The sequence below is a fragment of the Plecotus auritus genome, assembly GCF_963455305.1.
Source record: "Plecotus auritus genome assembly, chromosome: 2".
Lineage (NCBI taxonomy): Eukaryota > Metazoa > Chordata > Mammalia > Chiroptera > Vespertilionidae > Plecotus > Plecotus auritus.
Genome location: NC_137771.1, coordinates 158,729,733 through 158,754,277, shown reverse-complemented (window position 1 = coordinate 158,754,277; position 24,545 = coordinate 158,729,733). Strand labels below are relative to the sequence as shown.

At 40.7% G+C, this 24,545-nt stretch overlaps 1 protein-coding gene and 1 pseudogene across 2 annotated transcripts in view; both read right to left on the bottom strand.

Moving 5' to 3' along the window:
- Positions 1–776: 776 nt before the first annotated feature.
- Positions 777–1,149, bottom strand: LOC308240850 (small ribosomal subunit protein eS25-like; annotated as a pseudogene). The gene has a single exon. The product of its transcript is annotated as a small ribosomal subunit protein eS25-like (transcript).
- A 7,008-nt stretch (positions 1,150–8,157) lies between these two features.
- NECTIN3 (nectin cell adhesion molecule 3) overlaps positions 8,158–24,545 on the bottom strand; it is a gene marked incomplete at its 5' end in the record, with an annotated part of 148,305 nt that continues 131,917 nt past the window's right edge. Inside the window, 2 exons of the mRNA XM_080654683.1 lie at positions 8,158–13,506; positions 14,667–14,729. Coding sequence (XP_080510809.1) covers positions 13,327–13,506; positions 14,667–14,729 — 243 coding nt within the window. The 3' untranslated portion in view covers positions 8,158–13,326. The remainder of the gene's footprint in view (positions 13,507–14,666; positions 14,730–24,545) is intronic.

The window sequence follows — 24,545 nt, the reverse complement described above, 5'->3', positions numbered from 1 at the left end:
CAACCGAAGGATGATGCGCCACAGAAAAGCACAGAGGACATACCAGTAACCAAGGCCATCAGGAGTGGCCATCATGAATATGCTGGCGAGAGGGGCTCCAACCTCACTGGCATGCTTAGCAATGATGAAAGTACAACAAATGGCAATAGGTTATGACCCCAAATGATAGGAGCCCAAAATAAGAGGGCAAATGTGTCATGCCTGAAGCAAGCCAGGTGGACACAAGTTTCCAAATGAACAGCAAGGGGAGAGTATCAACCAAAGGGGCTTGGCCTGCAGAGAGCTGCGTAGATTGCAGGGTCAGATCTAGATCCAGCCAGCCTACTGGATCAGAAACTCTCAGGGTGAAACCCAGAAATCTGTGGCATAACAAGCTCTCTAGGTGGTTCTAATGCAAGCTCAGGTTTGAGAACCGCTGAGTTCACAGAACGCCAGTATGATGGAACTGATTTTGGAAAGCAGGTCTGACTTTGGAAAGCAGGAATATGCCAGGAAACCCAGGAAGTCAGCATCAATCACAGCAGGTGACATTTATGCTAGAATGTCCTCTGCATTTTAGAAAAGGCTTTGCTTTCTCTCTAGCGAACAAAATAACAGAAAGAGTTACAAAGAAGTCACAGATTCTTCAAGTCACTTTGCCTGATGCATCTCTCTCTCTCTCTCTCTCTCTCTCTCTCTCTCTCTCTCTCTCTCTCTCTCTCTCTCTCTCCTCTCTCTCTCTCTCCTATTTAATAAAGGTTCATTTTTCAAAATGTACAGCCGGTGAAATCTGTTGTTCATGCATCTTCTCCAGCAGCTGGGGCATCCCCATCTTTGGTGTTTCTGGTGTAAATCACTTGAGCTCTGTGTTTTGAGACTAGTTTAATAAGGCCTTTACTAAGGAGCTCCTGAAGGGCTGCTCTGGCCAAGGAGCCACGAATCTTCAGCCTCGCGGAGATCACAGCTGGGGTTATAAGCTTGTAGTTAGGAACTTCCTTACAGAGCCTGTCATATGTTGCTTTGTCAAATGAGACCAAGTTATTGAGCTTGTCCTGAACTTTGCCCTTGGACCACTTCTTCTTTTTGGCCTGGCCCCCGATTGTTCACGGGGTCTTTGTCTTTCTTGGCCAACTTTCCAGCATCTTTCTTCTTGTCATCCTTGGGCAGCATCGCGGGACTTGGAGAGCTGGGATGTGATGCTGCCTCACCAAGATGTCAGCCCGAGAGGCCTTATGCGTTTCTACGTAGGAAATGACAAGCTGTAAAAGTAGCAACTGGGAGTCCTGAGCAATGAATGGCTCCACTCTCTGCTTCACTGAGCAGGGTAACATGATGACCACTTCTGCCCAGCAAAGCTGCTTGTTTCTTTGCTTTGATTTGTATTGATAAATACTAGTTAAAAGCCTTAGTCCTACACTGCAGCTTTGGGCCTTATTATCAGTAGAAAGGAAGAAGTTTAGAAAAAGTAAGGGGAGCCCTAGCCGATTTTGTTCAGTGGATAGAATGTTGGCCCAAGGACTGAAGGGCCCCAGTTCAATTCCTGGTCAAGGGCATGTACCTCAGTTGCAGGATCAATCCCCGGCCCTGGTCAGGGTGTGTGCAGGAGGCAACCAATCAATGTGTATCTCTCACATGGATGTTTCTCTCTGTCTCTCCCCCTCCTTTCTACTCTCTATAAGAATCAATTGAACTATATCCTCGGTGAGGATTGGAAAAAAAAGTCGGGGGAGGCCCAGGCGATTGTGGACAAGACCACGGGTTATTAAACACAGTTCATGAACTAATACCAGTTTGGAAACATAGACTTATTTTGTGGATGAGTCACTATCTAATTTCTCTAGAGCCTTTTTGTAGCAATTTCAAGGGCTATGGAAGGAAAATTTTTCTTTCCCTTACGTTGTCCTTTTTGGTGAAAACACAAATCTAAACTTAAGGCTTTCCCCAAAACCTCTTGGGAGAAGAAACAGGGAAAATATCTGATTGCAAGAGTTCACAATTGCATCTCTAACCAGAGACATAGCCTTCCCACTTTTTTTTTTTTTACTCCCATCTTGGAACTCTTGCACAAACCATTTATATGTGTAGAATGTCTGTTCTTCTGTTTACGTGGACATTTTAAATCCATTCAATACTCAGCTAAAATATATTTTCCAGGAAGTCTTCTGGATGGGCCAAAGTATATGCCCCTTTATTTCTTTGAAAAATGAATTTGACTAAATCACAATCAAACATGTCTCTTTAATGAGGCTTTGACTTTATTCCAGTATGTTTTTGACATTCTAGGAAGTGTGCATGTGGAAATGTAGCTATGATTCTAAAGTAATGATGGCTGAGAAAGAGCCACAGGCTATTTGGATGTCTAACAATACAATGGGAGGGGACAGATACTCTCCCTTCTACTGATTGGTTGTAGGAGTGGAGGAGAAGACCAATGATAGCCTTGAAGATGGGAGCTGTCTTCCCTGATTGCTATATGTCATACATGCACAGTTAGAAATGTTTGATGTCAGTGATGTGCTGGTCAGCTGACACCACTGGCAATGTGAATTGTGCAGCTTCCAACTTTAGGTTCAGTGCTGTCCTGTGGTGAGCTAAAAATTGCCCATGGTGTCAATATTTTTATCATGGAACTCAGCAAATGCTGCAAGCCAAGGTCTCTTGTCTAATCCAGTGAGCACATACTTTTATTTTAAATATTTTTTATTGATTTTTAGAGAGAGGAAGGGAAAGAGAAACATCCAGATGAGAGCGAAACATCCATTGGCTGCCTCTTGCACACCTCTCACCAGGGACTGAGCCCAAAATCTGGGCATGTGCCCTGACCAGGAACCAAGCCAGCAACCTTTTGGTGCAAAGGTCAATGCCCAACCAATTGAGCCACACCAGTGAGAGCCACACATTCTTTTTTGATATCCCCTATCTACCTCCAACAGGCTCATTCTTTCCTCTACTTTCTTGAACATGGTGTATTTATAGTACCATTTAAATGTATTTGTCTTTTAATTCTATCCTCTAAGTCAGAGGTTGGCTAACTGAAGGGCAGATCTAGTATGCAGCCTGTTTTTATATGGCCCAGGAGTTAAGAATGGTTTCACATTCTTAAAGGATTATAGAAAACAAACATCTTTAACCATTAGGGAAATTGAAATAAGAAACAATGAGAGAGCACTTCATTCTTTTTTTTTAAATATATTTTTATTGACTTTTTTACAGAGAGGAAGGGAGAGGTATAGAGTTAGAAACATCGATCAGCTACCTTCTGCACAACCCCTACTGGGGATGTGCCCGCAACCAAGGGACATGCCCTTGACCGGAATTGAACCTGGGACCCTTCAGTCCACAGGCCGACGCTCTATCCATTGAGCCAAACCAGTTAGGGCGATAGCACTTCATTCTTACTAGGATAGCAATAATCTAAAGACAGATAACAAGTGTTGTTGAGAACGTGGAAAACTGGAACCCTCCTACACTGTTGTGGGGATGTAAAATGGTGCCGCAGCTTTAGAAAACAGTTCTTCAGGAAGGCTAAGCCATAGGGTTTCCATATGATCCAGCTATTACATTCCTAGGTATAAATGCAAGAGAAATAAACACAGGTCCACACAAAGACTTGTATGTGAATGTGTATAGCAGTATCAGTCATAATAATTCATAATTACTTCCAAAACTGAAACAACTGGACTGATGGATGAATAAAATGTGGTATATCCATGCAATGGAATGTTATTTGGCATAAAATAATGATATTACTGCATGGATGAACCTTGAAAGAATTATGCTGAGTCAAAGAAGCCAGGCACAAAGGACCACATATTATGTGTGATTCCATTTATATGAAATGTCTAAACTAGGTAAATCCACAGAGACAGAAAGACTGCTGGTTGCCAGGGGCCAGGGAGGAGGGGGGAGGAGGGCTGAGTATTGGATAAGAGTGGATTTCATTTTGGGTAGTGAAAATATTCTAAAATGATTGTGTGATGGTTCCACAATTCTCTGAATATACTAAAAACCACTTAATTTTATACTTTAAAAGGATGACTTTTATGGTATCTCAGTAATTTTTTAAAATATATTTTTATTGATTTCAGAGAGGAAGGGAGAGGGAGAGAGAGAAACATCAATGATGAGAATCATTGATCAGCTGCCTCCTGCACGCCCCCCTACTAGGGATCCAGCCCACAACCCAGGCATGTGCCCTTGACTGGAATCGAACCTAGGACCCTTCAGTCTGCAGGCTGAAGTTCTATTCACTGAGCCAAACCAGCTAGGACCTCAATAATTTTTTAAAAGTGGTTTCCAGACTTTAGGGTATTATAGACCAGTAAATTATTCATCCCTAAAAAAAAAAAAAGAAAGAAAGAAATAAAAAATAAAAAATTCAGGGATCTACCATAGGTGCTAAATTTTCTTCCTTTCTTCCTCCTCTCCCTCCTCCTCCTCCTCTTCCTCCTTTTTTTTTTTTTTTCGTAAATAACCACACAAAAAGTTATCACCTAACACCAAAATCATTTCATAAAAGAAAGGACATTTTAATATCTAAAGATTAATCAAGAAGTAAGTAAATTTCTGTAAGTGGAATAAATTTAACTTCATTGAAAAATGAAGCCCTGTCCAGTGTGTTTTAGTTGGTTGAGCATCATCCCATGAACCAAGAGTTCACAGTTCAATTCCTGGTCAGGGCACATGCCAGGGTTTCAGGCTCGATCCCCAGTAGGGGGTGGGCAGGAGTCAGCCAATAAAAACATTTTTTAAAAAAAGTATTATAATAACATGTGATTTGTCACATGTTTTAAAAAAACATTTCCAATACCGCTTATGTATAAAAGTACTTTTGCTACTATTATTAAAATATTTTTTCAAAGGGATTCCTGTGTTTTTTTCTATTTTGCCATTTCTCAATTTTTCTACATTAACACTTATTATTTCATTATAAAGCTTTTTGCTATTAAAAAAACAGCATAAGGACTCCTGTATAAAGACTTACCATTTCTATGAAAGATGTTCTTTGAATCTTGAATTTTAAATTTTAATTACTGTACTTAGGTTATTAAATTTTATATGTATTTTAATCACAATTGATTTATTGAATAATGTACATGAAAAATTTTAGTTGATAAAAACTTTATTCAATATGTCAAGAACCATAGAGTTCAAAACTGTAAAAATAAAAGGCAATTTCTGGTGACTTAAAAATAAAGAATATCTAAACAACCACATTAACATCTACTATTTATAAGGCAATCTTCAAAATCTATTTTTATATTTGCAACAATTGAGCTAGAATCCTCCTCCTTTATGCCACTTCACTGTTAGGCAACCCCTTCAGTTTTAACACTTAAAATACAATTTGGGTATTTTCTGACAAGCAATAATATATACTATTAATTTCCTCCTATACATCAAAAGAAAAATAGTTCAAGTGACTAGAAACTAATTTTCACTAAAAAAAGAAAATATTAGTAAAACATTTCTTTTGAAAATAAGTGGATTAGTTTTCTTCTTCTTCTTCTCCTTCTGCTTTTTTTTTTTTTTTTTTTTTTTAAATTGCACTACACTAGAACACTCTACCTGAAGACTCTCCTGGTATTTACAACACATTCATACAGTACTGGGCAAATGTGTTTCACCATTTATTAGTCAGGACTCACAATCCCCAGGTGCTATGAAATTACAGAAATAACCAGTGTTAATATGGGGAGAACCAAGGCACAGGGTGAGACCTTGCCAGGCCAGAGTGAGACCTCATTAGCTTCTGACTTCTTGTGTCCAGAGCCAGATGCATCTTTACAGAAGACATTAATTTGTTTAGCAATGGAAGCAAAAGTATGTGGATTTGTTGTGGGGGAGTTAGTTTTGGCTTTGTAAGTATATCATTCAGGGTGTGCATAAGGTAGAGAGAACAATTCCAGTGTGAAAGGGTTAATAGGAAGAAAGTTAGTACCAGAGTAGAGACTCTATTCAGACAGAAATTGCTTTTCAGAAATAAAAATAGCAATACAGGAATAGTAAAAAAATACAATAGCTATAGAGTTTCTCATTTCTAAGCCAAGGTTTTTTTGTGTGTGTTTTTTTATAAAATCACTTTAAAAGTAAGTTCTCTCTTGAAGACAATCGTTAAACATCTTCTTTTACCCTCCATAAAACCCCTATGAGGTAGAGAGTACCAACTCCCAGCAGTGAGACTGAGAGGTAAAGAAGAGGTTAAGACCACATGGAGAGTGAACAGGCTGGAGCAGATGTTATGTCTTAGAGCACTGGCTTAGAAATAGAAACAGAAGGGAGAGGATAAACAGGAACTCTTCTGGACGGACAAGTGGAATAATCCAGGATCCAGTAGCAATACCAGCTACTTAACATTTTTTACAAAGGACTTGGAATTTCAAATACACGATGAAACCTAAGATGACAAATGCGCTTCTGGGTATTAAAGTGCTCAGTTGATGGGAATGTATTACTCATTTCTCATAAGGCCAGGTGAAAAAGCAAAGGCATAAGTAAGCCACAGTGTGGGCAAGTGCAATCTGGTGCATTTAGTGCAAAATACTGCTGCCTGTAGTTAAAACATGATGGGCGCTGAGCCATCAACATAGCTTAAGAGAGGAATTTCGTTTAGCTGTGTTAGGGTGGATTTAAAAAATACTGGTGATTATTAGAAAGAAAACCAAAACAAGGGAACCCGTTCACTTGGAAAATCATGTGCAATCTTATGCATCATAAATCCACTGTGAGCTATTAAGGGACAGTGTTTGTGTTTGAAGTACATTCCTGACCTCTGGAGGGGACACATAAAACATCTCCTCATGACTGTCAGGATATTTTGTAGCGGGAGAGGCCACCGTTCCAAAGCAGTGTAGAAAATCCAATGTTCTGGATTCCCAGGGAGGCTTTCCCTCAAGATCTCCTCTAATCGACTTTCACAGTTAAATCCCAAGCCATGGTAATAAATATACCCCATTTAGGCCACAGGGAACCTGATCATAAAGTCTTTAATGGTAGTGCTGGAGAAAAACCCAAGAGGGCAGCTATTGGTGGAAAGATTGAAGTATCTCTGAACGCTGCTTTTTGTTTATTGAAAATTGTTTGGGATGGTAGTTATAACCCAATAATAATGTAAAGTCCAAGAGTATATCTCCTTGGGTCCAACTGACATGACTCCTGTGTAAAACACTTGCAAGTGGCAACTGTAAAGGACACAGCTACAGAGTGTGAACACTTAGAGGGCAGGGCCCTCTCCACTTTCAATTCATGGAGATGTTACCATTGGCCGTAAATAATCACATCCTCTGTTCCCCTGAAACCAGGCATTTATCCCTACAGCTCACAGCCAGAAGGATACAGACTGTAACTAGCACGTCTTGGTGCAGGGAGATATGTAATTTGATACAGATCATGGCCTTAGCTCCCCAAAACTGATTAGAATATTCTGGAGAATGAACCCATGGAAGGGAATTTTCCCAGCCTATGGAATGAAGAACGCTTATTGTCATTGGTGGTTTCTCTTCCCCCTGAGATACAGAAGGCAATTCCACATCATGGTCTCAATCAATAATGTCTGATAAAAAGATGCTTTGTATGATATGAGTTTTTGACAATCTCTCCACAATCAAATTGCAATTTGAGCAGAAAATAACTATCTGAATATCAGAAATAGAGTAAAAAAAAAAAACACACCCTAATATTTTACATATTTTAGCTGTCAAGGTAAACATGGCCTCCCTTCTCTAACCATTTTTTAAAGGTGTTAAAACAAATATAATAAAACGGGCTTGAAATAGTGAGATGTTTGCACATGTAAGGGTTCTCTTGTATATGTGAATAGCAAATTTTTACTCAGTTGCGAATGTTAAGTAGCCCTTTTTCCCTGTCACATACCACACACTCAAATCCCTAAGAAGGAAAAGGTTGTCAATAAGGAGAAATGCCAGTGAGAGTCTACTCAGCAGGTGGCTGACTTTACAGCAGTGAATACATCTACCTCACCCTAGTGTGAGGAATCCTTAACAAATTGTTACATCCCATGCATTTTAATTATTTGGGCATATGTTAATTAGTCTTAATAAAGGAGTAGTTATTTAACCTTTGAAGTATCCGAGTTGAAAACACATGCTCCAAAAGTTGTTATATAGCATTTGAAAAATTCTAGTCCTGGAGTGGGAAATTTTTTTTTTTTTTTTTTTTGCCCATGGCCATTTGGATATTTATAACGTCATTCGCAGGCCTTACAACATTATCAACTTGAAAATTAGCCTGCTATATTTGGTCAAACATTTAATTAACTCAACCCTAACGCCAGACCAAATGATTTTGCGGGCCTTATACAGCCTGCCCGCGGGCCAGAGGTTCCCCACCCCTGCTCTAGTCACTTCAGAGGCTACTACAAGAGCTTTATCTGTAGCTCCACACCATAGGCTTTGTTGATGAGCAATCATTTTCAAGGGTCAAATTGGTGGTGGTAAAGGTACATGGATTGGCCCAAATACTGTAGGGCACTGAGTCTGCCTCAATATTATTGGATTCATTTCTAATAACCCTTTCATTTAGGATATTATTGGATTCCTTAATAGAACAGAGTTGGGATTTTTTCAAGTTTACAAGACAGGTTGACTTGTTACATGATGTCTCTTCTAGTGCCTGCTTACTTATAAACATGGATGATGCAAAAATTGGTCTAAAACCTCATGTCAGTGTAAGGTTTGGGGGAAGAATATTTACAGCCCTCACCCACCTCTACTTACTACATACAGGCCACTAAAAGCAAATAATAATTGCAAGTGGCCAAGCTGGCCAAGTCTAGCTTACAACAATTTTCTCTAAAGAAGGAAATACAAATGCCTTTTCAGGTGCCATAAGATTAAGCCAGTCATATCTACAGTTGAATGGGCTTGCAAAAAGCAGTTTTTAGTTAACAGAAGAACTGGAAGTCCCTGGTTCTCTTATAAGATCTGAAAATAGGCCAAGGACAAAAGACCTTGTCAGTTAAGCAAAGGAACAAGAGAAGCACAGAACTGTGTGACATTTCTACTTCACACCCTTCCTCTTCTTCTGGCTTCCCACCAAAGCCAGCTTTCATTCTTGCTGTCCAATATAAGAGTGCCACCACCCCTGGGAGTTAAATAAAGGCGAAACAAACTAAACAGAGCAATGAACTAAGTTGAGCAACAGGTGTTAGAAGTTTGTGCCACTAAAACTGAACCCACTGAAATGGAGTGGTTTTAATTATTTATAAGACTGGTTATTTTTGCTGCTATGGTTAATCTAAAGGGTCTGAGCATTTTGAGAAGTTCAAAAACTAACTAAAAATGAGTGTATGTTCTTGCTGTCATCTTAATAAACATTTCTATGGTTTTGTCCATGTTTCCTCTTATAACTCAGCTTTAAAATTTTTTTTTTTAAAAAAACCCTCTTCTCTAACACCATTCCCCAAAAACAGATTTGAAAGACCAATGATAAGCATGATCCGTGGGAGTGCAGAGTGGGAGTGTGGGCCTTTCTGTCCCCACAGGGGCTGCTGGAAAGGGAACAAAACAGGAGTTTGGTTCTAATCAGTGTGATGATTCACTCAAGGTTCTTGTCCTAGAATCCAGTCCATACTACGCACTCAGTAACAGCAGCTGTCACTAGTAGTAATTTGAAAAACCACAGCAACTACTGGTCATGGTAACATGTACTTTCAATTCTAGTCAAAGCTTGAGAGGCTAAAATCTAGGTATCAAGGTTTCTATATGACATTTACTACAGTAAAAGGAATGTCTTCCTTATACTCAAATCAGGTCTGAAATTTTCATTTGCCACTTGGTTCTCCCTGGGGACACTATGGTATTCAAAATGCTGCAAAGGTTCAACATGCAACAATAATAGAGACATAGGCATTTTTACTTGAAAAGAACTTACAAATAGTCTATCCATTGTTATAAGTCTCACCATATTGCTGATAGGGAAGGTGTTACAATCTCTGCTTTATGGACAGGGGCAACTGATGCCCTGTTCTTGTTAAGTGACTTGTCTAAATTTCCATGGCTAGGAAAGGGTGAAGCTTGGAGTAGAACCTGTTCTTTTGGTTCTTGGTATAATGGTCTATCCTCTATGCCCCCAGGAAATAAGAGGTTTGAAGGGAAAGCTCTATTGTATGTAAAGAATAGCACCAGGAGACCATCACAGTGCAGGGAAAGACTGCACAATGAGAAACAAATAGTAAATCTTAGATTACTGTTAAAGAGGACTTAGGCAATCATTCTCAAAGATGGACAAACTACACTATCCCTATGAGTAAACAAGACCATAAAAAATTAATGAGGGGACCTGTTAATTTAGTTTGCAGCACATTTCTTTAGTATCTACGATGGGCATGTCACAGGGAAGCCTAGCACCGTAAGACTTTTGTATTACGTGCCCCAAAGAGCATGGACTTCTTCAAAGTTAGAACACTAGGAAGGTCAGGGATAGCGGAACCTTTATAGAACACAGAACAAATCACCATTAAAGAATTAATCTAAATTCTTATCCCGTTACATGGACCAATCCTGTGTGGCACAGCTGCTTTATTTTAGTGTGGTCTGCAGAGAACTGGTTATCTGCTACTGTAGCAACAGTGCACACTCCTGGAGCCTGGGCGGCCCACACAAAAGCTGTGTGTTTAGGATGGACACACATACTCCCCCCTGAAATGCAGAGCTGCACCATGAGTGGGTAAGTGCTCTGGGATTCATTTCTGTTTCAGTGTGTTTTAGTAAAACCAGGAGAGCCTCCAGTATCGGCTGTGGCTTACATCCATAAGCCTCACTCACTGACCTTTAAGAGTCTAACTTCCAATTTTAGATAGCCATCGTCAAGCAGTCTAGGCTCCGAATTTGGAGATTGACAGGCTAATTTTGGAGGGTATATTTTGGTTGAGGGGGCTGGTTGATCAAACCCTTTTAAAGCTCCTTTCAATCCCACTCAGTATTTGGAGAGAACAGATGGGATGCAATTATACAGCTTACGTGACCCATGCAACGGGCCAACAGCTATAAAATCTACCATTTGTTAAAGAAATACCATACCTGACAGAGAAGCAAAAAGGATATCGAACTGCCTGGCTGTGAGGGAGGTATCCACATGCTGAAATTCCTTTTCTATAACTACACTGAGAATCTTACAAATGCAACAGTGGGTTCTTCTTGGCAGGGAAGGTGTTATAGACAAGTCAAAGGGCATCTCAAACCCAGTGCTTCCAAATTTCCTTCCCTTGTGCAAATGAAGACATCTCTATTCCCCACTGGGCCCCAGGTGAGCTTCTAAGACACTGATCCAACAAACTGCTTCCCTGCAGGACCCTGGAAACCGCCTCCCACGTGTGAGGCATTTTTAGCTTTCTGAAGGAGACGATGCTCCATAGTATCTCCTCCTCTGTAACTTCCAGGATTTTATAAAACACTTCCCTGGGAGGAACAGTTCTGACCACAGACATGTTTCTGTTGGAAAACATTAATTGCAGGGATTCCTGTACCTTTAGTTACACCAACTCACTGATGGGATTCCACGCAATAAAATCAAATATATCCTTTGTGTGTCCGCTTGCTACAAAGGGCAATAAAGTCTAGCTCTGTGATACAGCTGTGAGGGGCCCTAGAATTTACCCTTTGATCCCATATCACTTTTAAATTGCTAATTACCTAGCCAAAGCACTGAGAATTTTCTCCCAGAATAATAGGTCACCCAGGCCACTGGGGGAGTGTATTACTGCTGTAGAACAACCAGATGATTTCTCTGACCAAGGAAACTAAAGAAAGGAAACAAACACAGGAGCAAAAACTAGAGCCAGCCCTACATGAATCACAAGGTATCGTTGGTATCTCATTAGAAACCCGTGTTAATATTCTCCCACCCTCTTGAAGCTTAGGTTGGAAATATGTAATATTTTATAGCACTGTGTCACTCTTTCCTCACAGGTGACAAGTCTGTAGTGGTGTGTTTTTTTTATATCAGTGGCATACCGCTAATCTTCCAGAACCCACAATAAACAATGCTTCCTTATGCTGTGAGGGAGGTTGATGGACATTTGTACCTGTGCTCTCTCCTCTGCTCACCCCACTCTAATTACCACCTTGAACCTCAGCAAGGAAAAGTTGGCAAAGGGAAGCGAGAAAACTCAAGACTAACATCGGCAGGCACCAGAGTGGTGCAGGATACACTGGTATGTCGGTCACTACATTACTGGCTTTTGTTTTAGCATCTCTTTATTCTTGTTGTTGACCAGGTAACGCAGGGGAGGAGGGATCAAAGACAACTTGTGGGTTCAGCACATATGCCACATTGAAGTGGCTCTTTTGTTTAAGTTTTCAAATTTTCCACCTGCTATTTCAAAACAGGAGTTATTTCACAGTGATTTTTCTAGCAGGCTTTTCTGAGGTGGATAAACCATGGACAATACGTAGTCTGAAGAATGCAGAGTGGGTAAAGGCCTGTGTGCATGGGATTAGTTTGAAAGAGATTTCAGTAGGGAAAACTGAGCCTGTCATATACAATACCACAGAAGAGGAAAAAGGCTCAAGGCTGTCCACCGTTTATACAGGGTCTTTAGAATTTAATATGTGAGAAGTAAGCTAATCTGGCTAGTAAAGATCAGAAGTGTGGGAACAGGGACAGAGCAAGAGACGGACCTTGGTTAGCACTCTGCTAATCAACATTAGACAGATACGCAGACTAGGCAGGAAATATACCCCTCGGGACCTCAGTGATGAAGAATGAGCATCTATTACAATATGGCAAGAGTCTAAAAGCAACCAACACGCTTGAAGGTTTAAACTGCCCTTTGTTGTTGTTTTGTGGATAAAGAACAAATTTTGCCTCTTTCCTCAGGCCTCTTATTTGTACACAGGTATTGTGATCATATTAAGCATATCAGGGAAAGCCAAATTTCAACTAAATAATTAGTGAAACAGATTTTGAACTCCTTTTTCTGCCCGTTTGATTGACAGATGTACAGGCTGGCCTGCCTGAGACCCAGCGAGGTTAACACTCCCAGCTGGGGCCTTTCTTTCTGGAGAATCGCTGCTGGCATCCCAGGCAGATGCTCTACTTTAAAATGAACATGCCACTGTAGGCCAGATGTTAGTAGTTAAACACCATCACACCATCATCACAGAAACACACAAAGCTGCAGTCAAGGTCACAGACACAGCTGGTGGTGAAGGAAATCTTACTGGAGGAAAGAAATTCGCCATTGGCTCCAAATCATTTATCACGACTTCTGATACTTAGAGGGGGACCATTTTATATGAGAGAGAGCAAAATAGTAACTATTGACCTCGGTTTCTCTCCCTAATCCTGGAATAACATTCGGTAGAACATCCACTAGAAGCAGAGCCGTCACACATAATGCTCCCGGGGGTTGATGTAGACTCTCTCGGGATCTTTGCTCTGATGATGTTTGCCAGGGCTCCGGTCTTGGTAGCACATCTGGTTGTAGAGAGGGTACATCTGCTGAATTCCATCTTCCCCCACTGGATTCTCATCTTCATAGTCAAATCTCCTGCTATTTAGTTCATTCTAAAAATTCAAACATTGCTTACATTAGCAGAACAGCTGTTGGCATTTTTTCTAGCACTTCGGTAAAAACAAACAAAAATAGAATTCATTACAGTCTGTGTCTCTGGTTCCTTATCCCACAAACTATTGAATGGTAAGGTAAAGTTCAACAAATTTTCATTTTCTAGTCCTTTGTTGCTTTCAATACCTGAACAAGACTGGTGGTATCTCCTAAATAGAAAATTGTGACTAATGACTGGAGACTATAGTCAGTTTCAGGTTTTGAAATTTGGAATTAGTATCAGTTAAGGTAAACTGGAGAAAAAGAAGGCTGCGAACTGCAGGTGTCCCTCAGCATGGCTCAAGCTTGGAATGAATGCAAGAAATATACAGGGTGTTCCCCCCAAAATATATACATGCTCTAAAAGCTGATGGCTCAATTTAAAAAATGAAATGTATTTTAATAAACACTGCCTTTATAATTATTCCAAGTGTGTGTATACATTTTGGGGGGGACAAACAACCAAAAACAATGAAATACAAAAAAAAAAAAATCCAAAAAGAAACCTCAAGATTCAGCACTGGGTAGTTAGGGAAGATACACAGAAAAATGAACTGGTTTTTGACCATATGCCCAACATACTGAGAATAAGAAATACTATAAAAAATACGTGTATTCTTTTCTCCTGACTGGTATGGCTCAGTGATTGAGTGTCAACCCATGAACTAGGAAGTCATGGTTTGATTCCCAGTCAGGGCACATGCCCGGGTTGCAGGCTCGATCCCCAGTGTGGGGCATGCAGGAGGCAGCCAATCAATGATTCTCTCTCATCATTAATGTTTCTATCTCTCTCTCCCTCTCCCTTTCTCTCTGTGAAAAAAAAAAAAATTCTCCTGTATTTATCTTTCTTCCTTTCTTACACAGCTGACACTGTAAAATGAATCCCATGATGATCTCTTTGTCTGGAACTGATCCCTCTACCTGGTTATTCGTTTCATAAAAGTTGGTTACTTCTAAGAGGGATAAGCAAGCATAAGAACTTTATAAAATGATACTGCAGATGCTTAGGTATCAGAGAGGTGAATAAAATAAAATTCATAGAAATCAAATGGTATTTTAATAAGTATGGTGGCCACCGGCTCCACTGGGCTGACCTCAACAGCAGAACCGTGTTACTCACAGAGGGCTGGGGACCGCCAACCTCTCTTCCTTTGAAGTGACTCTGCAAAGGCAAGCGTTCCGTCTGGAGGAAGAAGAGAGAAAAAGGTCTGCCCTTTAAAGCACCAAGCACATGGCAAAACAGATCAACCCAGACCACTAAGACTCCTGTTTTTATAAGAGGCAACCATGTCTTGTGAAATGTTTGCCAACTAAGCAAAATGCTCTACATGAAGATGGGAAAACGGCTACATTTCTTGAGAGTTTTTTTTCCTCTCTCTCCTGGCTCCAGACTTCTTCTGGAAGGAAGAAGATACTCAGAACATCTGCTGCAGAAGTTCTCAAGCAAACTTGTTTACACCTTACTTCAAGGAGGACTCAGCACAGAAGGTCTCTCACCTTTTCTCAGGGAAGAGTGCCATTTTAAATCGCTAAAAGTAGTTTTGCGATGCTAATGAAAGGTCATTTTTTTTAACTTTCTCTATAGATGGTTTACATGGTCACCCTTCTCTTCCTGCTATTACACCTACCCCTAAACCCCACAGAGATCATAAAGGGGACTCACGGTTTTCAAACCCTGAGAAGGCTCTTTCTCAGAGGCCCTTTGGCTTATACACACACTAGAGGCCCAGTGCACAAAATTCGTGCAAGGGGGGGTGGTGTGTGTCCCTCAGCCCAGCCTTCACCCTCTCCAATCTGGGACCCCTCGAGGGATGTCTGACTGCCTGCTTAGGCCCGATCTCACAATCCAGGACTGCTGGCTCCCAACTGCTCGCCTGCCTGCCTTCCTGATTGCCCCTAACCTCTTCTGCCTGCCAGCCTGATCACCCCCTAACTACTCCCCTGCCAGCCTGATTGATGCCTAACTGCTCCCCTGCCAGCCTGTTTGCCCCTAACTGCCCTCCCCTACAGGCCTGGTTACCCCTCACTGCCCTCCCCTGTAGGCCTGTTCACCCCTAACTGCTCTCCCCTGCAGGCCTGGGTCCCCCCCAACTGCCCTTCCCTGCAGGCCCGGTTGCCCCCAACTTCCCTCCTCTGCCGGCCTGGCCACCCCTAACTGCCCTCCTCTGCAGGCTTGATTGTCCCCAACTGCCCTTCCCTTGTAGGCCTGGTCCCTCCCAACTGCCCTCCCCTGCTGGCCTGATCGCCCACAACTGCCCTCCCTTGCAGACCTGGTCCCCCCAACTGCCCTCCCCTGCTGTCCATCTTGTGTTCCCATGGGGGCAGCCATCTTTGACCACATGGGGGCAGCCATCTTGTGTTGGAGTGATGGTCAATTTGCATATCACTCTTTTATTAGATAGGATAGAGGCCTGGTGCGCGGGTGGGGGCCGGCTGGTTTGCCCTGAAGGGTGTCCTGGATCAGGGTGGGAGTTCCCTTGGGGCGTGGGGTGGCCTGGGCGAGGGGCCTGTGGTGATTTGCGGGCCAGCCATGCCCCGCAGTGACCCAAGCGGAGCCCCTGGTATCTGGGATTTATTTATCTTCTATAATTGAAACTTTGTAGCCTTAAGCGGAGGCCAAGGCAGGCCAGAGCTGTGGGAGCTTGGCTTCCTCCATTGCTGGGGGCAACTCAAGCCTCCTGCTCTCTCCAGCTCTGTGGCTGCCGCCATTTTTGTTGGGATTTATTTATCTTCTATAATTGAAACTTTGTAGACATGAGCAGAGGCCTGGGCTGGCCAGGGTGTGTGGAAAGCTTGGTTTCCTCCATTGCCGGGGAAACCCAAGCCTCCTGCTCGCTCCGTGGCTGCAGCCATCTTGGTTGGGTTGATTTGCATAATTGCTCCTGATTGGCTGGTGGGCGTGGCTTGTGGATGTAGTGGAGTGATGGCTAATTTGCATATTACTCTTTTATTAGATAGGATACTTACCCTTCAGTCTCCAGGTCAGATATCACCTCTTCCTGGAAGCCTAGCACTAAGTCCTCAGGCAGACAGCCACTCTCCTTTCTGTGCTCTCACAGCACGTATCATCCCAATTTTTTACTAGTATGTATATGTCTGTCTCCTTTACTAGAGTGGGAGTGCTGGTTGGAATATTTTACAAACATCATTTCATTTAATCTATACTAATAAAAGGGTAATATGCTAATTAGACTGGGAGACCTTCCAGGAGACCTTCCGGATGTCCTTCTGGACAAAGCCATGGTGGCGGGGTCGAGGCAGAGGCAGTTAGGGGCAATTAGGCCGGTGGGGGGGGGCAGTTGGGGGTGAGCAGGCCGGCAGTGGGGGGGCAGTTGGGGGTAATCAGGCTGGTAGCGGGGAAGCAGTTGGGTGAGCAGGCTAGTGGGGGGGGGGGCAGTTGGGGATGATAAGGCCAGGAGGGGAGGGCAGTTGGGGGTGATCAGGCCAGTGGGGGGGGCAGTTGGGGGCAAGCAGGCTGGTGGGGGGCATATGAGGACAATCAGGCCAGGAGGAGAGGGCAGCTGGGGGTAATCAGGCTGGCGGGGGGGGGGGCAGTTGGGGGATTAGGCTGGAGTGGGGGGCAGTTGGGGGCAAGTAGGCCGGTGGGGAGGGCAGTTGGGGGTAACCAGACTGGCAAGGGAGGGCAGTTGGGGGCAAGTAGGCCGGCAGGGGGGGGGCAGTTGGGGGCGAGCAGGATGGCAGGCAGAGTAGTTAGGGACAATAAGGCAGGCAGGCCGGTGAGCAGTTAGGAGCCAGTGGTCCCAGATTGGGAGAGGGATGTCCGACTGCCGGTTTAGTCTCTGGTAACTAAAATACTACCCATCCATCTTGCCCTGACTAAGGTCATTATTTTCTCCTACAAGGCTTTTCCACATTGCCCACTAAAGTTAATTTCTCTATTCCCAGTTTTCCTATTGTTCTTGTTTATATCTCTATCAGAGCACTCATTGAGATCTGTTTCATTCATAGCTCCTAATGTCTTTATCTTTCAAGCCCATAAACAGTGAGCCATTCTTGGCTATCATCCTCCATCCTCACACCCTAGCCTGTGGTTCTGCAACAGGAAGAAGTCAATAGTTAACCAGTGAATTTACTGAATTCTAAACTATCAATTCTTGATATCCCATTCCAGGGTTATCCAAATTATAAATTATCTGTGCCAAATCTGTCCCCCCTGTCATATTTTGCGTGATTCTGGGTGCTTTCCACATGATCAATTCATATAGACAGTACACAAAAGTCCAATGCTGGGCCAGTCTCAGGGACGAGTGACCAGTCACACAGGACCTAGTGCTCACCAGGGTCCCACTTTGGGATTTAATGCTCTGTGGTTGCCATCTTAAGTTTCTTCATGTCACTGTGAATGTGTATTGGAAGTTACCTAATGGGACAAAGGAGCAGCTTCAGGGACTTGTAGCCTCAGCTCAAGGGTGTCCTGCCACCCACTGCTGGTCATTGATTTAGTGCTTGGCCACCACTTACCCACTCTGGTGCCAATACCCCTCCCTCTACATACATAGGATATCCCAAATATTATAAGGACAGTGTTTACTAAAATATATTTTATTTTCAACATTGAGCTATCAGCTGTTAAAGTGTATATACATTTTTGGGGACACCCTGTACTTTCCCCTCCTGCCCCTGTCCAGTGACTGCTGCTGCTCTCTGCCTGGCAGGGGCCTGAGTACTAGCACAGGGAGGCTGGGGTCAGGAGTGCATGCCCCTCTGCTTCATCCACATCTGGTATCAAGAGGTACCTAGTCTGGCCACCTTGACATTCTTAAGTTTAAAACAAGGGGCCCTGCATTTTCATTTTCCCCTGAGCCTCTCGAATTATGTAAGCTGGTCCTGGTCCAAGGAAAAAAGACTCAGGGAAAAATACCTAAAATTAAAATTCACATTTTGTTTGGTCTATTTGCTATTTTAGATGGTCCCTGTTGCTGTTCCCCTTCCATTAATGCAGGTCATTGAGAGATGATTCTACGTTACTGCTGTATGTAATTTACCAGGAAGCAGAGCACTTAGACGCCTCTGCAGAAAGAGTAAGTGCCCTTCTCCCGCTGGTGGCAGTGTGTGGAGACCAGGGGTACAGTCCATATGGAAAGAGATCATGTTCCAGAAATACAGTGATTAGGACCTCAAGAGTTCAGGAGAAGACTTGGCTGAAATATGTGCTGCTTTATTTTTATGCTATAAAATTCCGAATGGTAAATTTAACATGACCAGATAATAAATGATCATTCACACTTTACTGAACACTTGGTAAGATCTGCATTTAGTCATTACCAACAAAATACAGTACAACCTTAAGTTCTCCTTAGAAGTCAGTATTCATGGAGGACACTGGATGGCACAGCATCATGAGTAACAATATAACCAGTGTTAGTTTAATAGTATTGGGGAATTACAGAGGAAGGAAATTCTATTGTTTCAATACAAAGAGATTTCAGAGATCCATGGCTTTATAAGTAATGAAAGCATTGCTACCTGTTTCTCATAATAGGAGATGTAAAATTAACCGGAAGTGGTATGTTTGACAATAAAGGACAAGAAAAAAGGGGGACCTAGATTGGAATGATCTTCACATGCACTAACTGGACAACAAGAAAATACCCAAGCTCATCTTCTCTACCCAATATTGTAAACCTTCATCCATAAATTACTTTACCTCCTACAAGCCCATGAATTTTTAATTTGATAATACAACTAGAGGCCTGGTGCACAAAAAATTCATGCATGGAGGATGGGGGGTGGTTCCCTCAGCCCAGCCTGCACCCTCTCCAATCCGGGACCCCTTGGAGGATGTCCAAACTGGCAGTCAGACATCCCTCTCACAATCCTGGACTGCTGGCTCCTAATCGCTCACCTGCCTGCCTGCCTGGTCGCCCCTAACTGATCCCCCTGCCAGACTGGTCACCCCCAACTGCCCCTTCTGATGGCCTGGTCACCCCCAACTGCCTCCCCCCCGCCCGCCTGGTCGCCCCACGCAGCCTGCTTGTTCAGTCGTTTCGTCGTCCCCCACTAACCCCCCTGCTGGCCTGGTCGTAAGCAGCCATCTTGTGAAGGCGTGAGGGTCAATTTGCATATTACCTCTTTATTATATAGGATATTTAATCAAATAGTTTATACAGACAAGGAGCCCCACATATCCTAGGGATGCACCTACCTCACCCCTATAACCTGCCCCAGAATCAAGGGCTATGGAAAAACATGCTTGTCTCTATACTGTGTGGCCATACAATTTCTCACAATATACATAAGGCACAATTTATTCTAACAGTGGGTGGCTGCATGTTTTCTCTTTTTGCTAGTCCATAAACTACCTGAAATGTTGCATATTCTAATTCCTTTACAAAGTTACTGATCACAGTATATAGAAAAGTATCTTGCATAATATCTCATGCGTTTGGTGTTTAATACATATGTAATGAATTAATCTGTAATACTTTAATTGTTGGATTCATGGCATATATTATTCTTGAATGTTTTTCCTAGAAAAACTTGGGCTACTCTGAATCTCTAATACATATTTCAGTTTCCCTATTTACATGTATCCACTATGTTAGAGCAATTTCTATTGAGCTACAACCCATATCACTTTCCTGATTTACTAAAGCCACAGAGACTTTCATTCCTGGATTCCAAGGTGCTAAAAGACTAGTTTTTCAAGTTTTATTCTATGTGATCTTAATAAACATTTTACATTTTCTGGCTCAAAATATAAACCAAAATCTTCATTTTTTACTACGTATTATATTTAACCTGTTTCCAAAACAAAGTTTTCAGAGTTGTTGAGGTTTATTTTCAGTAATGACAGAGCAAGATTTCAAGCCACTATTGCCATGAGGTCAACAATAACTGGACACTCAGCTCACTCTGGCAGTGTTCATGTGGATCCATTATTCCCACTTCCTAATCTGAGTCTTTTTGGTCTCCTATCTTGTTTCATAATTTCATCTTTAGAGAGAAATGAAAAGATCATATCCAGTAAAAATTGAACTTCTAAAAGATCCTTAGCTTACCTCCCTAAACCTCAGCTTAACAAGATACCTAAAACTCATTACCTGCTGAAGGAGCATCTGTCTTCCCTCAGTTCCTATTGTGAAGATATTCTAAGGACCCCACAACCTCACACCTGCTGTATAATTGGTGTCTCCTCCACTGCTACTTTCCCAATTCAAGCATTTGCTGAGCTTCCCTATTACATCATTGGGTAACTTTTCACTGCCACACCAGACATAATCAAATATTTTAATGTGCAGTCACTGCTTCATATGGAACCAGAAAATCTCAGAGTATAGATTATATGAATAATAAGTATAATACTCAATTACTTTGATTCTGACTGAAATCTTGGCCGGTTCTCTTAGAATTAGAGCAAATTATTACACATTGCCCTATTATTCCTGTATAGAAATTCTGAATCTTAGATGATACAACCTTTTTATGACTCTCTACTTTTTAGTGTGCTTCTATTCTTTTGTTATTTTCTCAATTCCACTGTTGAGCAGGCAAATCTTATCTCTTTCTTTCCCCTGGATCAGAGCTGCCGGTTAATACCTAGGATTCACATTGAAATTACCTTTCACTAGACTCTAGAGAAGGTTCTGGAATTGTTGGGTTGCAAGACCCCAGTCACTTTCTCTGAGCTGAGTTCTTGCTCCATGACCTATAATATTTTCCTGGTTTATTGTCTACAAGATGTTCTGCATCCACTGACACACATTCTCTTCCAATTATGCCTCCTTAAAGCTCTTAAACGGGCTTCATTTATCAGCATATTTTGCCCTAATACTTTTTCCTTATACGGAAAAGTGACACATTTTTACTTCTGCTTCCAGTCATGATAGAGAACTAATACCAGAATAGCCTTCCTGCCATAAATTACTGGAAAACTGGTCAAAATATATGAAACAACAGCTTTTAGACACTGAACATTTTGCTGCACAGCACTGGCATCTCACATAATGGGAACACACACACACACACACACACACACACACATACATGCATAGGCACATGCACGCACATGCACATGCACCCCTGATTTGGGAAGAGGGAAACCCAAGAAGATCACAAGGTATTGCTGAGCTGAGGAGTCAGAGCTCAGCCTTTGGCAAGCTGAGGTGGTTGTAACTGTGGGACAGAGCACTGAAGTGAAGAAGAATCCTCACTGAACAGGTGAGACATTCAGTAGAGACTCCAGGGTTATACCGTAAGAGCAAGGCTAAAGGAGCTCCAGAGGAGAGATAATTCTAGAACCACGCTAGTAAACCAGTGTCCAGCATCTAATATAAATATACTGAACATGAAAAAACAGCAAGAAAAAAATAAGAGAAACAAACAGAAAAGTGATGAAAATGTATGATAGAATTAGGAGATAAGAACTTTAAAAGAGCTCTTATAAATGTTTGTTTAAGAATATAAAGGAAAATATAAACATGATATGAGAATTGAAAACTCTGAAAAAGAACCAAAGAGAACTTCTGGAACTAAAAAAATATATATCTTAAATGAAAAAGTCACTGCATGTCCCTAATAGACTATTTCAAAGTCAAATTGTTGAAAAACAATGATTAAAAAAAACCACAAAACCTAAGACGTAGCCAGAGGAAAAAAGAAGATACAATATGTACAGAGAAATAAAGATAATGATTATCACTGGCTCCTCAGGAGGAAAAAATGAAGGCCAGAAAACAATGAAGTTATAATTTTAAAGGGCTAAATGAAACAACGAAGTCAAACTAGAATTATATATCCCGCAAAAGTATTTTAAAAATGAAGGTAAAATAAAGAAATTTTCAAACAAACAAAAGCTAAGAGAAGTTGTCAGCAGATCTACACCATAAATAATGTAACAGAAAAATTCTTCAGGTCAAAAAATAGTGATTCCAAAGAAAAAATCAATTTTTAAATGTTTGAAAAAGACATATTATAGTCCAAAACAAAAATATAAGAATGTATTTTTGGGTTTATAACATGGATGAATATAATGTATAAAAATAATAAGAAAGGAAGGGAGGAAATCTAAGTATCTGTTAAAGTTCTTAATGAAAAAGTAGTATAATGTTATATTAAGATAGTGGTAAGTTAAAAATGTACATACTAACCCTCAGAGAGATCACTAAAAAAGTAAAAACAAAGAGGTATAGTTAATAATTCAATAGACGAGATTAAAATATTAAAAATAGTTAATTTAAAAGAAGGCAGGAGAAGAAGGAACAAAGAACTGATGGAACAACAAAACAAGTAACAAGGCCCAAATACAGCAATAAATGTATTAAGAATAGACTAAATTAAAGTGAGGGATTCTCAGACTGGGCAAAAAAGGCAATTCTCAACTAGATGTCATCTATGCGAAATGCAATAAAAATATAAAGATAAAAGTAAGAGGATGGAAAAATGCATACCATAAAAACATAAATAATAAAAAACTTTAAAAAACTGAAGCAGCTATATTAGTATCAGACACAGTGACTTCAGAAAAATAACAATTATCAGAGATAAAGAATAATCTTTATAATGATGAAAGAGCCATCTTATTAAGATGACATAACATAATAATCTTGAATGTATATGTACCCAATAAAAGACTACAAAAGGACATGAATATCAGAACTGAAAGGAGAAATACATGCATTTATAAATGTTGTTGGAATACTCCTAAACTGAAAATCGTTATGTATAAAGAAGACTTGAAAAACACTATTAACCAATGTGACCTAATTGACATTTATATTTATAGACTACTGTACTCAACAATAGCAGAATATATATTTGTTTTTGTGTTCATAGAATATTAAGTAAGATGGACCATATGCTGGGAATAAAAGAAGTGTCAATATATTTCAAAGGATTGAAATCTTATAGATATATTTTCTAAGTATTATGGATTTAGTAAGAAATCAATAATAAAAACATATTTGGAAAACTCCAAAGTGTTTGGAAATTAAACAACATATGCAGTGGCCAAAGAAGAAATAAGAAGAGAAGCTAGAAAATATTTTGGAATTGAATGATAATGAAGTCATACATACCAAACTTTGTGGGATTTCAAACAAAAAAAGTGCTTAAAGAAAAATTTATAGCTTGAAATGATTGCATAAAAAGAAAATGTCTCAAATTAATGATGTAAGTATCTTCTTTAAGAAGGTAAAAAAAGAAAATTAAGTACAAAAAAGTAGAAAGAAATAAAAGAGTGAAAAATCAATAAATAAATGGACAAACGTTGAACAAAATTAATGAAACCAAAAGTTGGTTCTTTGCAAAGATTAATAAAATTGGAAAACCCCTAGTAAAAAATAAAAGAACCATTGCAAATCAATATCAAAACGGAAATGAAGACATTAAATATTGCTCTCACATAAATTAAAAGGATAAAAAAAGATGTGTTATAAACAATTTGATGCCAATTCATTTTGACAACCTAGATGAAATGAACAAAGGTGTTAAAAGACAAAATTAAAATCCTTCCACATAGGAACTCCAGGCTCAGGTGGAATCACTGGTAAATTCTATCAAACATTTAAAGGACTAATACTACCCTTAAATTCTTTCTGCAAATGAGAGAAAAGAGAACACTCTGCAACTCCTTTTAGGAGATTAGCATCACCCTGATACCAAAACCGGACAAAGATACTACAAAAAAAAAAGAAATCTAGATTCTTATTCATAATATCCTAGAACCTTAAACCAAAACAGACCTCAACAGCTGAATGAATAAACAAATTATAGTATATTCAGAAAATGGGATACTACTCTGCAATAAAAGGAAATTTATTCATGCAACAGCATGAATCTTAAAAACATGCTAAGCAAAAGAAATTGGGTGCAAAAGAGCGCACTGTGATTCCCTCTATGGAAGTTCTTTTAAAAGGGTATAAGTAACATTATGACAGAAATCACATTAATGGTTGCCTGAGGCAGAAGGTGTGTGTGTGGGGGTGGGGGTTGGTGGCAGAGGATGTATACGAGAAATTTTATAGGTAGGTAATTTTTT